Here is a 17793-nt window from a genome sequence, read left to right on the forward strand (position 1 = left end):
GGTGCCACACCTATCTCACCAATGTCACTGTGTGCCCTGTGCACAGACTGCTATGTAGCCTATCCTGTTCATGTGACCACAGGCCAAAAGAACCTCTCCCCCCACCTATTACCTGCCGCACACATCATGCCACACCTATCTCAGCAATGTCACTGTGTGCCCTATGCACAGACTGCTATGTAGCCTATCCTATTCATGTGACCACAGGCCCAAAGCCCCTCTCCTCTCACCCCTTACCAGCCACACACATGGTGCCACACCTATCTCACCAATGTCACTGTGTGCCCTGTGCACAGACTGCTATGTAGCCTATCCTATTCATGTGACCACAGGCCCAAAGCCCCTCTCCCCTCACCCCTTACCAGCCACACACATGGGGCCACACCTATCTCACCAATGTCACTGTGTGCCCTGTGCACAGACTGCTATGTAGCCTATCCTATTCATGTGACCGCGGCCCCAAAGCCCCTCTCCCCCCACCCCTTACCAGCCACACACATGATGCCACACATATCTCACCAATGTCACTGTGTGCCCTGTGCACAGACTGCTATGTAACCTATCCTATTCATGTGACCGCAGGCCCAAAGCCCCTCTCCCCCCCCCCTTACCAGCCACACACATGGTACCACGCCTGTCTCACCAATGTCCCTGTGTACCTGTGCACTGGCTGCTATGTAGCCTATCCTATTCATGTGACCGCGGCCTCAAAGCCCCTCTCCCCCCACCCCTTACCAGCCACACACATGATGCCACACATATCTCACCAATGTCACTGTGTGCCCTGTGCACAGACTGCTATGTAGCCTATCCTATTCATGTGACCGCAGGCCCAAAGCACGTATCCCCTCACCCCTTACCAGCCACACACATGGTGCCACACCTATCTCACCAATGTCACTGTGTGCCCTGTGCACAGACTGCTATGTAGCCTATCCTATTCATGTGACCGCGGGCCCAAAGCCCCTCTCCCCCCACCCCTTACCAGCCACACACATGGTGCCACACCTATCTCACCAATGTCACTGTGTGCCCTGTGCTCAGACTGCTATGTAGCCTATCCTATTCATGTGACCACAGGCCCAAAGCACCTCTCCCCCCCAGCCCTTACCAGTCACACACATGGTGCCACACCTATCTCACCAATGTCATTGTGTGCTCTGTGAACAGACTGCTATGTAGCCTATCCCATTCATGTGACCGCAAGCCCAAAGCACCTATCCCCCCACCCCTTACCAGCCACACACATGGTGCCACACCTATGTCACCAATGTCACTGTGTGCCCTGTGCACAGACTGCTATGTAGCCTATCCTATTCATGTGACCACAGGCCCAAAGCCCCTCTCCCCCCACCCCTTACCAGCCACACACATGGTGCCACACCTATCTCACCAATGTCACAGAGTGCCCTGTGCACAGACTGCTATGGAGCCTATCCTATTCATGTGACCACAGGCCCAAAGCACCTCTACCGCCCACCCCTTACCGACCACACACATGGTGCCACACCTATCTCACCAATGTCACAGAGTGCCTTGTGCACAGACTGCTATGTAGCCTATCCTATTCATGTGACCGCAGGCCCAAAGCCCCTCTGCCCCCACCCCTTTCCAACCGCACACATGGTGCCACACCTATCTCTCCAATGTCACTGTGTTGCTAGTGTACAGACTGCTATGTAACCTACCCTATTCATGTGACCGCAGGCCCATAGCCCCTCTCTCTCCACCCCTTTCCAGACACACACACGGTCCACACCTATCTCACCAATGTCACTGTGTGCCCTGTGCACAGACTGCTATGTAGCCTATCCTATTCATGTGACCGCAGGCCCAAAGCCCCTCTCCCCCCACCCCTTACCAGCCACACATATGGTGTAACACCTATCTCACCAATGTCACTGTGTGCCCTGTGCACAGATTGCTATGTAGCCTATCCTATTCATGTGACCGCGGGCCCAAAGCCCCTCTCCCCTCACCCCTTACCAGCCACACACATGGGGCCACACCTATCTCACCAATGTCACTGTGTGCCCTGTGCACAGACTGCTATGTAGCCTATCCTATTCATGTGACCACAGGCCCAAATCCCCTCTTCCCCCACCCCTTACCAGCCACACACATGGTGCCACACCTATCTCACCAATGTCACTGTGTGCCCTGTGCACAGACTGCTATGTAGCCTATCCTATTCATGTGACCACAGGCCCAAAGCACCTCTCCCCCCTAGCCCTTACCAGTCACACACATGGTGCCACACCTATCTCACCAATGTCACTGTGTGCCCTGTGCAGAGACTGCTATGTAGCCTATCCTGTTCATGTGACCACAGGCCAAAAGCACCTCTCCCCCCACCCATTACCTGCCGCACACATCGTGCCACACCTATCTCACCAATGTCACTGTGTGCCCTGTGCACAGACTGCTATGTAGCCTATCCCATTCATGTGACCGCAAGCCCAAAGCACCTATCCCCTTACCAGCCTCACACATGGTGCCACACCTATCTCACCAATGTCACTGTGTGCCCTGTGCACAGACTGCTATGTAGCCTATCCTATTCATGTGACTGCAGGCCCAAAGCCCCTCACCCCTTACCAGCCACACACATGGTGCCACACCTATCTCACCAATGTCACTGTGTGCCCTGTGCACAGACTGCTATGTTGCCTATCCTATTCATGTGACCACAGGCCCAAAGCACCTATCCCCCCACCCCTTACCAGCCACACACATGGTGCCACACCTATCTCACCAATGTCATTGTGTGCTCTGTGAACAGACTGCTATGTAGCCTATCCTATTCATGTGACTGCAGGCCCAAAGCCCCTCACCCCTTACCAGCCACACACATGGTGCCACACCTATCTCACCAATGTCACTGTGTGCCCTGTGCACAGACTGCTATGTTGCCTATCCTATTCATGTGACCACAGGCCAAAAGCACCTCTCCCCCCCAGCCCTTACCAGCCACACACATGGGGCCACACCTATCTCACCAATGTCACTGTGTGCCCTGTGCATAGACTGCTATGTAGCCTATCCTGTTCATGTGACCACAGGCCAAAAGCACCTCTCCCCCCACCCATTACCTGCCACACACATCATGCCACACCTATCTCACCAATGTCACTGTGTGCCCTGTGCACAGACTGCTATGTAGCCTATCCCATTCATGTGACCGCAGGCCCAAAGCACGTATCCCCTCACCCCTTACCAGCCACACACATGGTGCCACACCTATCTCACCAATGTCACTGTGTGCCCTGTGCACAGACTGCTATGTAGCCTATCCTATTCATGTGACCGCGGGCCCAAAGCCCCTCTCCCCCCACCCCTTACCAGCCACACACATGGTGCCACACCTATCTCACCAATGTCACTGTGTGCCCTTTGCACAGACTGCTGTGTAGCCTATCCTATTCATGTGACCACAGGGCCAAAGCACCTCTCCCCCCCAGCCCTTACCAGTCACACACATGGTGCCACACCTATCTCACCAATGTCACTGTGTGCCCTGTGCACAGACTGCTATGTAGCCTATCCCATTCATGTGACCGCAAGCCCAAAGCACCTATCCCCCCACCCCTTACCAGCCACACACATGGTGCCACACCTATCTCACCAATGTCACTGTGTGCCCTGTGCACAGACTGCTATGTAGCCTATCCTATTCATGTGACCACAAGCCCAAAGCCCCTCTCCCCTCTCCAGCCACACACATGGTGCCACACCTATCTCACCAATGTCACTTTGTGCCCTGTGCACAGACTGCTATGTAGCCTATCCTGTTCATGTGACTACAGGCCCAAAGCATCTCTCCCCCCCAGCCCTTACCAGCCACACACATGGTGTCAAACCTATCTCACCAATGTCACTGTGTGCCATGTGCATAGACTGCTATGTAGCCTATCCTGTTCATGTGACCACAGGCCAAAATCACCTCTCCCCCCACCCATTACCTGCCGCACACATCGTGCCACACCTATCTCACCAATGTCACTGTGTGCCCTGTGCACAGACTGCTATGTAGCCTATCCTATTCATGTGACCTCAGGCCCGAAGCCCCTCTCCCCTCTCCCGTTACCAGCCACACACATGGGGCCACACCTATCTCACCAATGTCACTGTGTGCCCTGTGCACAGACTGCTATGTAGCCTATCCTATTCATGTGACCGCGGGCCCAAAGCCCCTCTCCCCCCACCCCTTACCAGCCACACACATGTTGCCACACCTATCTCACCAATGTCACTGTGTGCCCTGTGCACAGACTGCTATGTAGCCTATCCTATTCATGTGACCTCGGGCCCAAAGCCCCTCTCCCCTCACCCCTTACCAGCCACACAAATGGGGCCACACCTATCTCACCAATGTCACTGTGTGCCCTGTGCACAGACTGCTATGTAACCTATCCTATTCATGTGACCGCAGGCCCAAAGCCCCTCTCCCCCCACCCCTTACCAGCCACACACATGGTGCCACACCTATCTCACCAATGTCACTGTGTGCCCTGTGCACAGACTGCTATGTAGCCTACCCTATTCATGTGACCACAGGCCCAAATCCCCTCTTCCCCCACCCCTTACCAGCCACACACATGGTGCCACACCTATCTCACCAATGTCACTGTGTGCCCTGTGCACAGACTGCTATGTAGCCTATCCTATTCATGTGACCACAGGCCCAAAGCACCTCTCCCCGCTAGCCCTTACCAGTCACACACATGGTGCCACACCTATCTCACCAATGTCACTGTGTGCCCTGTGCACAGACTGCTATGTAGCCTATCCTGTTCATGTGACCACAGGCCAAAAGCACCTCTCCCCCCACCCATTACCTGCCGCACACATCGTGCCACACCTATCTCACCAATGTCACTGTGTGCCCTGTGCACAGACTGCTATGTAGCCTAACCCATTCATGTGACCGCAAGCCCAAAGCACCTATCCCCCCACCCCTTACCAGCCACACACATGGTGCCACACCTATCTCACCAATGTCACTGTGTGCCCTGTGCACAGACTGCTATGTAGCCTATCCTATTCATGTGACCGCAGGCCCAAAGCACCTATCCCCCCACCCCTTACCAGCCACACACATGGTGCCACACCGATCTCACCAATGTCATTGTGTGCTCTGTGAACAGACTGCTATGTAGCCTATCCTATTCATGTGACCGCAGGCCCAAAGCCCCTCACCCCTTACCAGCCACACACATGGTGCCACACCTATCTCACCAATGTCACTGTGTGCCCTGTGCACAGACTGCTATGTTGCCTATCCTATTCATGTGACCGCGGGCCAAAAGCACCTCTCCCCCCCAGCCCTTACCAGTCACACACATGGTGCCACACCTATCTCACCAATGTCACTGTGTGCCCTGTGCATAGACTGCTATGTAGCCTATCCTGTTCATGTGACCACAGGCCAAAAGCACCTCTCCCCCCACCCATTACCTGCCGCACACATCGTGCCACACCTATCTCACCAATGTCACTGTGTGCCCTGTGCACAGACTGCTATGTAGCCTATCCTATTCATGTGACCGCAGGCCCAAAGCACGTATCCCCTCACCCCTTACCAGCCACACACATGGTGCCACACCTATCTCACCAATGTCACTGTGTGCCCTGTGCACAGACTGCTATGTAGCCTATCCTATTCATGTGACCGCGGGCCCAAAGCCCCTCTCCCCCCACCCCTTACCAGCCACACACATGGTGCCACACCTATCTCACCAATGTCACTGTGTGCCCTGTGCTCAGACTGCTATGTAGCCTATCCTATTCATGTGACCACAGGCCCAAAGCACCTCTCCCCCCCAGCCCTTACCAGTCACACACATGGTGCCACACCTATCTCACCAATGTCATTGTGTGCTCTGTGAACAGACTGCTATGTAGCCTATCCCATTCATGTGACCGCAAGCCCAAAGCACCTATCCCCCCACCCCTTACCAGCCACACACATGGTGCCACACCTATCTCACCAATGTCACTGTGTGCCCTGTGCACAGACTGCTATGTAGCCTATCCTATTCATGTAACCACAAGCCCAAAGCCCCTCTCCCCTCTCCAGCCACACACATGGTGCCACACCTATCTCACCAATGTCACTGTGTGCCCTGTGCACAGACTGCTATGTAGCCTATCCTATTCATGTGACCACAGGCCCAAAGCACCTATCCCCCCACCCCTTACCAGCCACACACATGGTGCCACACCTATCTCACCAATGTCACTGTGTGCCCTGTGCACAGACTGCTATGTAGCCTATCCTATTCATGTGACTGCAGGCCCAAAGCCCCTCTCCCCCCACCCCTTGCCATCCACACACATGGTGCCACACCTATCTCACCAATGTCATTGTGTGCTCTGTGAACAGACTGCTATGTAGCCTATCCTATTCCAGTGACTACAGGCCCAAAGCACCTCTCCCCCCCAGCCCTTACCAGCCACACACATGGTGCCACACCTATCTCACCAATGTCACTGTGTGCCCTGTGCACAGACTGCTATGTAGCCTATCCTATTCATGTAACCACAAGCCCAAAGCCCCTCTCCCCTCTCCAGCCACACACATGGTGCCACACCTATCTCACCAATGTCTCTGTGTGCCATGTGCATAGACTGCTATGTAGCCTATCCTGTTCATGTGACCACAGGCCAAAAGCACCTCTCCCCCCACCCATTACCTGCCGCACACATCGTGCCTCACCTATCTCACCAATGTCACTGTGTGCCCTGTGCACAGACTGCTATGTAGCCTATCCCATTCATGTGACCGCAGGCCCAAAGCACCTATCCCCCCACCCCTTACCAGCCACACACATGGTGCCACACCTATCTCACCAATGTCACTGTGTGCCCTGTGCACAGACTGCTATGTAGCCTATCCTATTCATGTGACCACAGGCCCAAAGCCCCTCTCCCCCCACCCCTTACCAGCCACACACATGGTGCCACACCTATCTCACCAATGTCACTGTGTGCTCTGTTAACAGACTGCTATGTAGCCTATCCTATTCATGTGACCACAGGCCCAAAGCACCTCTCCTCTCACCCCTTACCAGCCACACACATGGTGCCACACCTATCTCACCAATGTCACTATGTGCCCTGTGCACAGACTGCTATGTAGCCTATCCTATTCATGTGACCACAGGCCCAAAGCACCTCTCCCCCCACCCCTTACCAGCCACACACATGGTGCCACACCTATCTCACCAATGTCACTGTGTGCCCTGTGCACAGACTGCTATGTAGCCTATCCTATTCATGTGACCACAGGCCCAAAGCACCTCTCCCCCCACCCCTTACCAGCCACACACATGGTGCCACACCTATCTCACCAATGTCACTGTGTGCCCTGTGCACAGACTGCTATGTAGCCTATCCTGTTCATGTGACCACAGGCCAAAAGCCCCTCTCCCCCCACCCCTTACCAGCCACACACATGGTGCCACACCTATCTCACCAATGTCACTGTGTGCCCTTTGCACAGACTGCTGTGTAGCCTATCCTATTCATGTGACCACAGGGCCAAAGCACCTCTCCCCCCCAGCCCTTACCAGTCACACACATGGTGCCACACCTATCTCACCAATGTCACTGTGTGCCCTGTGCACAGACTGCTATGTAGCCTATCCCATTCATGTGACCGCAAGCCCAAAGCACCTATCCCCCCACCCCTTACCAGCCACACACATGGTGCCACACCTATCTCACCAATGTCACTGTGTGCCCTGTGCACAGACTGCTATGTAGCCTATCCTATTCATGTGACCACAAGCCCAAAGCCCCTCTCCCCTCTCCAGCCACACACATGGTGCCACACCTATCTCACCAATTTCACTTTGTGCCCTGTGCACAGACTGCTATGTAGCCTATCCTATTCATGTGACCACAGGCCCAAAGCACCTATCCCCCCACCCCTTACCAGCCACACACATGGTGCCACACCTATCTCACCAATGTCACTGTGTGCCCTGTGCACAGACTGCTATGTAGCCTATCCTATTCATGTGACCACAAGCCCAAAGCCCCTCTCCCCTCTCCAGCCACACACATGGTGCCACACCTATCTCACCAATGTCACTTTGTGCCCTGTGCACAGACTGCTATGTAGCCTATCCTGTTCATGTGACTACAGGCCCAAAGCATCTCTCCCCCCCAGCCCTTACCAGCCACACACATGGTGTCACACCTATCTCACCAATGTCACTGTGTGCCATGTGCATAGACTGCTATGTAGCCTATCCTGTTCATGTGACCACAGGCCAAAATCACCTCTCCCCCCACCCATTACCTGCCGCACACATCGTGCCACACCTATCTCACCAATGTCACTGTGTGCCCTGTGCACAGACTGCTATGTAGCCTATCCTATTCATGTGACCTCAGGCCCGAAGCCCCTCTCCCCTCTCCCGTTACCAGCCACACACATGGGGCCACACCTATCTCACCAATGTCACTGTGTGCCCTGTGCACAGACTGCTATGTAGCCTATCCTATTCATGTGACCGCGGGCCCAAAGCCCCTCTCCCCCCACCCCTTACCAGCCACACACATGTTGCCACACCTATCTCACCAATGTCACTGTGTGCCCTGTGCACAGACTGCTATGTAGCCTATCCTATTCATGTGACCTCGGGCCCAAAGCCCCTCTCCCCTCACCCCTTACCAGCCACACAAATGGGGCCACACCTATCTCACCAATGTCACTGTGTGCCCTGTGCACAGACTGCTATGTAACCTATCCTATTCATGTGACCGCAGGCCCAAAGCCCCTCTCCCCCCACCCCTTACCAGCCACACACATGGTGCCACACCTATCTCACCAATGTCACTGTGTGCCCTGTGCACAGACTGCTATGTAGCCTACCCTATTCATGTGACCACAGGCCCAAATCCCCTCTTCCCCCACCCCTTACCAGCCACACACATGGTGCCACACCTATCTCACCAATGTCACTGTGTGCCCTGTGCACAGACTGCTATGTAGCCTATCCTATTCATGTGACCACAGGCCCAAAGCACCTCTCCCCGCTAGCCCTTACCAGTCACACACATGGTGCCACACCTATCTCACCAATGTCACTGTGTGCCCTGTGCACAGACTGCTATGTAGCCTATCCTGTTCATGTGACCACAGGCCAAAAGCACCTCTCCCCCCACCCATTACCTGCCGCACACATTGTGCCACACCTATCTCACCAATGTCACTGTGTGCCCTGTGCACAGACTGCTATGTAGCCTAACCCATTCATGTGACCGCAAGCCCAAAGCACCTATCCCCCCACCCCTTACCAGCCACACACATGGTGCCACACCTATCTCACCAATGTCACTGTGTGCCCTGTGCACAGACTGCTATGTAGCCTATCCTATTCATGTGACCGCAGGCCCAAAGCACCTATCCCCCCACCCCTTACCAGCCACACACATGGTGCCACACCGATCTCACCAATGTCATTGTGTGCTCTGTGAACAGACTGCTATGTAGCCTATCCTATTCATGTGACCGCAGGCCCAAAGCCCCTCACCCCTTACCAGCCACACACATGGTGCCACACCTATCTCACCAATGTCACTGTGTGCCCTGTGCACAGACTGCTATGTTGCCTATCCTATTCATGTGACCGCGGGCCAAAAGCACCTCTCCCCCCCAGCCCTTACCAGTCACACACATGGTGCCACACCTATCTCACCAATGTCACTGTGTGCCCTGTGCATAGACTGCTATGTAGCCTATCCTGTTCATGTGACCACAGGCCAAAAGCACCTCTCCCCCCACCCATTACCTGCCGCACACATCGTGCCACACCTATCTCACCAATGTCACTGTGTGCCCTGTGCACAGACTGCTATGTAGCCTATCCTATTCATGTGACCGCAGGCCCAAAGCACGTATCCCCTCACCCCTTACCAGCCACACACATGGTGCCACACCTATCTCACCAATGTCACTGTGTGCCCTGTGCACAGACTGCTATGTAGCCTATCCTATTCATGTGACCGCGGGCCCAAAGCCCCTCTCCCCCCACCCCTTACCAGCCACACACATGGTGCCACACCTATCTCACCAATGTCACTGTGTGCCCTGTGCTCAGACTGCTATGTAGCCTATCCTATTCATGTGACCACAGGCCCAAAGCACCTCTCCCCCCCAGCCCTTACCAGTCACACACATGGTGCCACACCTATCTCACCAATGTCATTGTGTGCTCTGTGAACAGACTGCTATGTAGCCTATCCCATTCATGTGACCGCAAGCCCAAAGCACCTATCCCCCCACCCCTTACCAGCCACACACATGGTGCCACACCTATCTCACCAATGTCACTGTGTGCCCTGTGCACAGACTGCTATGTAGCCTATCCTATTCATGTAACCACAAGCCCAAAGCCCCTCTCCCCTCTCCAGCCACACACATGGTGCCACACCTATCTCACCAATGTCACTGTGTGCCCTGTGCACAGACTGCTATGTAGCCTATCCTATTCATGTGACCACAGGCCCAAAGCACCTATCCCCCCACCCCTTACCAGCCACACACATGGTGCCACACCTATCTCACCAATGTCACTGTGTGCCCTGTGCACAGACTGCTATGTAGCCTATCCTATTCATGTGACTGCAGGCCCAAAGCCCCTCTCCCCCCACCCCTTGCCATCCACACACATGGTGCCACACCTATCTCACCAATGTCATTGTGTGCTCTGTGAACAGACTGCTATGTAGCCTATCCTATTCAAGTGACTACAGGCCCAAAGCACCTCTCCCCCCCAGCCCTTACCAGCCACACACATGGTGCCACACCTATCTCACCAATGTCACTGTGTGCCCTGTGCACAGACTGCTATGTAGCCTATCCTATTCATGTAACCACAAGCCCAAAGCCCCACTCCCCTCTCCAGCCACACACATGGTGCCACACCTATCTCACCAATGTCTCTGTGTGCCATGTGCATAGACTGCTATGTAGCCTATCCTGTTCATGTGACCACAGGCCAAAAGCACCTCTCCCCCCACCCATTACCTGCCGCACACATCGTGCCTCACCTATCTCACCAATGTCACTGTGTGCCCTGTGCACAGACTGCTATGTAGCCTATCCCATTCATGTGACCGCAGGCCCAAAGCACCTATCCCCCCACCCCTTACCAGCCACACACATGGTGCCACACCTATCTCACCAATGTCACTGTGTGCCCTGTGCACAGACTGCTATGTAGCCTATCCTATTCATGTGACCACAGGCCCAAAGCCCCTCTCCCCCCACCCCTTACCAGCCACACACATGGTGCCACACCTATCTCACCAATGTCACTGTGTGCTCTGTTAACAGACTGCTATGTAGCCTATCCTATTCATGTGACCACAGGCCCAAAGCACCTCTCCTCTCACCCCTTACCAGCCACACACATGGTGCCACACCTATCTCACCAATGTCACTGTGTGCCCTGTGCACAGACTGCTATGTAGCCTATCCTATTCATGTGACCACAGGCCCAAAGCACCTCTCCCCCCACCCCTTACCAGCCACACACATGGTGCCACACCTATCTCACCAATGTCACTGTGTGCCCTGTGCACAGACTGCTATGTAGCCTATCCTATTCATGTGACCACAGGCCCAAAGCACCTCTCCCCCCACCCCTTACCAGCCACACACATGGTGCCACACCTATCTCACCAATGTCACTGTGTGCCCTGTGCACAGACTGCTATGTAGCCTATCCTGTTCATGTGACCACAGGCCAAAAGCCCCTCTCCCCCCACCCCTTACCAGCCACACACATTGTTACACCTCTCTCTAGATGCCATCAGTAAATGTTGTTTTTGTTATTGCTGAACTGTATGTTGACGGTCAGAGATGGAATAAACTGTAGGATATTTCTAGGAATTTCCACTACAAAATGATGCAATTTTCATGGAAATCGGTTCAGTAGTTTTTGCGTCAATTTGGGAGAAACAGACACAATGTTGTAATATTATCAGCCAGCTGAGGAGATTGTCACTCACCTGCGTGATACAAGTTCTATACACAACTTGCAGGATAAACAATGGGAGAAGCCGGGTCAGGGCCTTGGTGTTTTCCACGTGGGACTCACTGTAGCGCCCTCCATTGTATTCCTTTGCACGATCTAGCCAGGTGGAAACTTGTCCCCCAACATGGCGATAGTGAATACGACACATCCTTACAGCATTGACAAACACACCAAGGGTTGTGCGCACAGAACCACCTGCAATACACAAATAATATTTATTTCATTTTTACGCCTCCAGGCGTCAGAAGTCACATGTTCAAAGATCAATTCACAGAGGAGACGCACACTACGGGGTACCTTTGAAAAGATGGGAGTTCTATTAAGACAGGGCTTGACAAAACCCGGGGGCCAGGACGCCATGGCGTCCAGATTTGACTGCCTGGAGACCAGATTTGCAGCAACCCCCTGTCGCCGGTAGTGTAGTGCAGGCCGCGTGCGCGGTCCACACTACACAGTAACAAGCACACAGTTGCCAGCGGTGGCTGTGTGTTTGTTATAGCAGCAGATGAGAGTCAGACAGACTCTCATTGGCTGCTGCGTCCACGGAGTGAGCCAGCTGGAGCTCAATCATGAGCTCCGCCTTCTGGCTGCCCCGCAGCGGATGATGGGAGAGACGTCATTACGTCTCCCCCATAGTGCAGAGCGGGCCGGGAGGAGCGGACAGCTGCGGTCTTCAGCTGGAGCGGGGATCAGGTAAGTTGTGTTTTGTGTGTGTGTGTGTGTGTGTAAGGGGCACTGCATAGGGGTGGTGGTGGCTACAGGAGGCACTGCATAAGGGGGGGGTGGCAACTACTGGGGGACCTGTATGGGGGGCCGCCACTGGGGCACTGTACAGGATGGGGCCGCTACTAGGGGCAATGCATAGTTGGGACTACTACTGGGGGCACTGGTTAAAGAGGCACTGCATAGAGGGACCGCTACTTCGGGCACTTCTGGGGGTACTGTATATGGGGACCACTACTGGGGGCACTGCATAGGGGGGGTGGCTGCTACTGGGTCACTGTATAAGGTGGGGGTGCTATTAGGGCACTGTATGGGGGGGCGCTGCTAGGGGCAATGCATAGTGGAACTACTACTGGGGGCACTGCATAGGGGGACTACTACTGGGGGCACTGCATAGGGGGACTACTACTGGGGGCACTGTATATGGGCACTACTGGGGGCACTGCATAGGGGGACTAATACTGGGGGCACTGTATATGGGGCACTACTGTGGGCACTGCATAGGGGGACTACTACTGTGGGCACTGCATAGGGGTGCCCAAAGCATATTCTTGCACCTAGGCCCACCACTCTCTAGTTTGGCCACTGCCAGCGGTGGCTTTGCTTGCCCCAGGGTTTTTTGGCTGCGGAGGGGTGGTCTTTCTGGGGGTTGGTTGCCTGGAGAGGGGGGTTAGCTGCTCAGTAATGTGGCTGTGGGAGGGTGGTTTACTGGGGTATCCCGTTAGTGGTGTGAACATGGGGGTTGGTTGCCCGCGGTATACCGCAGGTGCTCAGTAATTCTGCCCCGGGGGAAGGGGGGTGTCTGGCTCCTTCACTTTCATTCTGGCTCCTAAATTTTAGAAACATTTGTCAAGCCCTGTATTAAGAAGTGATGTTGCCCATAGCAACCAATCAGATTCTACTTCTCATTTATCTAGCACCTTCTAGAAGATAATACCTGGAATGTGATTGGTTGCTATGGGCAACATCACTTCTTAATAGAACTCCCATCTTAGTAAATGTACCCCCAGGTGTAAGGATATCACTATACACATCATCCCACCTCCCTGTATAATAATCATAATTATTATTTAGATTTCGCTTTTCTGCAAGGCGAAGCTGTAAACGCTTTACATTGGCAGTACAGACACCATATTACAAAGGATGAAGCCATCTTGGGCCATTCTTACCAACACTTCTACTATTCAGGGAATCTCCCTGATTGCACCTTACCCCCATTATGTAGCTGTTATATACTTGGGGAAAAAGAAATCTGAGATATGTACTTTCAAGTGGCATCATCGGAGCCATTTCCCTGCATTGGTTATAGGGCACAATGATCCCTATGGCTACATGCATCTTCATATAAGGTTTATTGTTACCACTTACATGGACCTACTTGTAAAACACAATATAAATAGATCTTACTAACTGATTTGGGGCTCGTTTACACTTGGATGTAAGTCAGTATTATAACACGCCTCTCAGATGTAGCAGTACATGCCTATCACATGTATGACACGACTCTCAGATGTAGCAGTACACGCCCATCGCATGTATGACACACCTCTCAGATGTAGCAGTACACACCTGTCACATGTATGACACACCTCTCAGATGTAGCAGTAGACACCTATCACATGTATGACACGCCTCTCAGATGTAGCAGTACATGCCTATCACATGTATGACACGCCTCTCAGATGTAGCGGTACACACCCATCACATGTATGACACGCCTCTCAGATGTAGCAGTACATGCCTATCACATGTATGACACGCCTCTCAGTTGTAGCAGTACATGCCTATCACATGTATGACACGCCTCTCAGATGTAGCAGTACACGCCCATCGCATGTATGACACACCTCTCAGATGTAGCAGTACATGCCTATTACATGTATGACACACCTCTCAGATGTAGCAGTACATGCCTATTACATGTATGACACACCTCTCAGATGTAGCAGTACATGCCTATCACATGTATGACACACCTCTCAGATGTAGCAGTACATGCCTATTACATGTATGACACACCTCTCAGATGTAGCAGTACATGCCTATTAAATGTATGACACACCTCTCAGATGTAGCAGTACACACCTATCACATGTATGATATGCCTTTCAGATGTAGTAGTACATGCCTATCACATGTATGACACACCTCTCAGATGTAGCAGTACATGCCTATCACATGTATGACACACCTCTCAGATGTAGCACTACACACCTATCATATGTATGACACACCTCTCAGATGTAGCAGTACACACCCATCGCATGTATGACACACCTCTCAGATGTAGCAGTACATGCCTATCACATGTATGACACGCCTCTCAGATGTAGCAGTACACACCTATCACATGTATGACACGCCTCTCAGATGTAGCGGTACACGCCCACGTTACCACCGTGCTCATAGGTGCTGCTTTCACAATCTCCCTGACATGCGTTTAGTAGGCTATGTCTTGGGGACACTACAAAAGTTACAGTGGATAAATGTAAAATGCACAGAATCATCAGCTTCATGGCTTGTCATCCCACACACATACCAGGCTAGGCAGCCATCTTGGGTGCACTACATACAGTAGGTAGCTTACAGTGGGTGTGAACAACAATACTTGGAGTTACGATCACACATGGCTAGATACAAAGTGTAAATATACCATATACAAACAACAAGATACCCACAGAATCATTGCTTCCATGGATTGATGGTAGTAGCTAGTGAGGCAGCCATCTTGGCCACACTTGGGTTTTCCCACCTGATTTGGATCCAAAAACGAGCAAAATGCATCATTCTCCCTCTGTCGGATTCTTGAGGTTTTGGATTGTATAAAGGTCCCAGTGATCTGCGCTATTTTCATTCCGGCTGTGGAGAGTGTACAGAACAGACGTGCTGCTCTGTCTGTGTATGTGCTGCTGTGTCACTGTGTTGTCTTGTTGGGGGCTGGGGCTGCAGGCTGCTGCTGTGTTGTCCATAAAGGGTCTGGGGCTGCTGTTCATATAGGGGGGCTTCAGTAATCAGTAAATAAAGGTGTGCTGCTGTGTCACTGTTGTAATATCCATCAAGGGGCTTGGGCTGCAGTACATAAAGGAATGCTGCTGTGTTGTCCATAAAGGTGTGCTGCTGTGTTGTCCATAAAGGTGTGCTGCTGTGTTGTGCTGTCTTATCAAGGGGCTGGGGCTGCAGTACATAAAGGTGTGCTGCTGTGTTGTCCATAAAGGTGTGCTGCTGTGTTGTGCTGTCTATCAAGGGTCTGGGGCTGCAGTACATAAAGGTGTGCTGCTGGGTTGTCCATAAAGGTGTGCTGCTGTGTTGTGCTGTCTATCAAGGGGCTAGGGCTGCAGTTCATAAAGGGGTGCTGTGTTGTCCATAAAGGTGTGCTGCTGTGTTGTGCTGTATATCAAGGGGCTGGGGCTGCAGTACATAAAGGAATGCTGCTGTGTTGTCCATAAAGGGGTGCTGCTGTGTTGCCCTGTCTATCAAGGGGCTAGGGCTGCAGTTCATAAAGGGGTGATGTGTTGTCCATAAAGGGTCTGGGGCTACAGTACATACAGGGGGGCTTCAGCAATTGGTACATAAAGGGGTTCTGCTGTGTCACTGATGTCCTGTCAATAAAGGGGCTGGGGCTGCAGTACATAAAGGGCTACTGCTGTGTTGTCCATAAAGTGGCGCTGCTGTGTTGTCCTGTCCATCAAGGGGCTGGGACTGAAGTTCATAAAGGTGTGCTGTGTTGTCCAGAGGGTTGCTCTATCAATTCAGGGGTACTCTTCCCCAGTGTAAAAAAAAAAAAAAGTTTAAATTAATAATAATTATCATTCCTCACAATGAAAAGGTTTTTTTGTGTGTGTGCTAGCTAGTAGCTACGCTATTATTGTTGTTTAGTGACACTGCTGGCCAGACCGCAGTTTGTCATCCATGTATTTGTGACTCTGCAGGTAGTCCATCGGCACTCTGCAGGGTGCTTTGTTGTCCATAAAGGGGTGCTGTGTTGTTCATCAAGGGGCTGCTGTCTCATCCAGGGGTGCTAATCCCCAGCGTAAATAAATATTATTGTTCAGTGACAAGTTTGTTGATATGGAGGACGATCAAATGAGAGGAGAGCAGGAACCACATACTAGTGCTGTAGCTGCTGTCAGCAGTCATGATGACGATACAAGGCCATCAACATCATCTAAAAAGGCCAATTCCCAAGGGCTTAAGTCAGGGCATGTAAAATCAAACAAGCAATGCTTACAATGTTAAACAAAAAATAATCAAAAGCTAAGTTAGCTGCAGAGAAACACAAAATTGGCAATATGCCATGTGTGAGCCTGACCTTTCCAATACTGTAATTGAAGAGGATCCTCCTTTCACCATTTGTGTCCCCTCTACAAATGTGGGGATGAGCAGCACAAGTCATCATGCTGACATAGAAATTGAGGATGCTGCTGTGGAAGTGCACCAGGAGGATGAGGAGGATATTTCTGTAGTTGGCGCTAATAAGGATGATGGGGATGTTGATGCCGAGGATGTTGGTTGTGTAAATCAGGCAACTTAGTCAAGTGCAGTGGAGAATAATTTGCATGTTGTGCAAGGTTCTCTAACCCTTTGAACTTGCCACATGTGAAGGTAGTTGAGACACTGCCAGCTTGAGTCAGGTCATTCCCCTAATCAGACTTTTGCAAAAGCAGCTGGACGAACTGAAGGAGGGGCTGAAACAGAGCGATTCTGCTAAGACTTGTAGATCAAGCCCTTCATTCACTTTGCCAGGATCCAAAGGTCATCAATCTCTTGAAATCAGATCACTATATTTTGGCGACCATACTTGATCCTAGGTTTAAGTCATATGTTGTGTCTTTCTTTCCAACCAACATAAATCTGAAGAGATGGCAGCGGAACGTGACACGACAGCCTCCTCCTTAATTTTCTACAGCTGCCATGAAAAACCTAAATTTTCCTTAGAGACCCACTGCTGATGGTGATGCAGATCAGTCAGCAAAACCTAATGACATCTGGTTGGGTCTGAAAGAACTGCGTACAAAGA

At 52.3% G+C, this 17793-nt stretch overlaps 1 protein-coding gene across 1 annotated transcript in view; it reads right to left on the reverse strand.

Moving 5' to 3' along the window:
- Window positions 1-17793, reverse strand: part of SLC15A5 (solute carrier family 15 member 5) — a 285379-nt gene that overhangs the window by 183184 nt on the left and 84402 nt on the right. The window contains exon 5 of the mRNA XM_088460776.1: window positions 12028-12248. Coding sequence (XP_088316902.1) covers window positions 12028-12248 — 221 coding nt within the window. The remainder of the gene's footprint in view (window positions 1-12027; window positions 12249-17793) is intronic.

Source organism: Taudactylus pleione, unplaced genomic scaffold (assembly GCF_031769625.1).
Source record: "Taudactylus pleione unplaced genomic scaffold, aTauple2 ptg000979l, whole genome shotgun sequence".
NCBI lineage: Eukaryota > Metazoa > Chordata > Amphibia > Anura > Myobatrachidae > Taudactylus > Taudactylus pleione.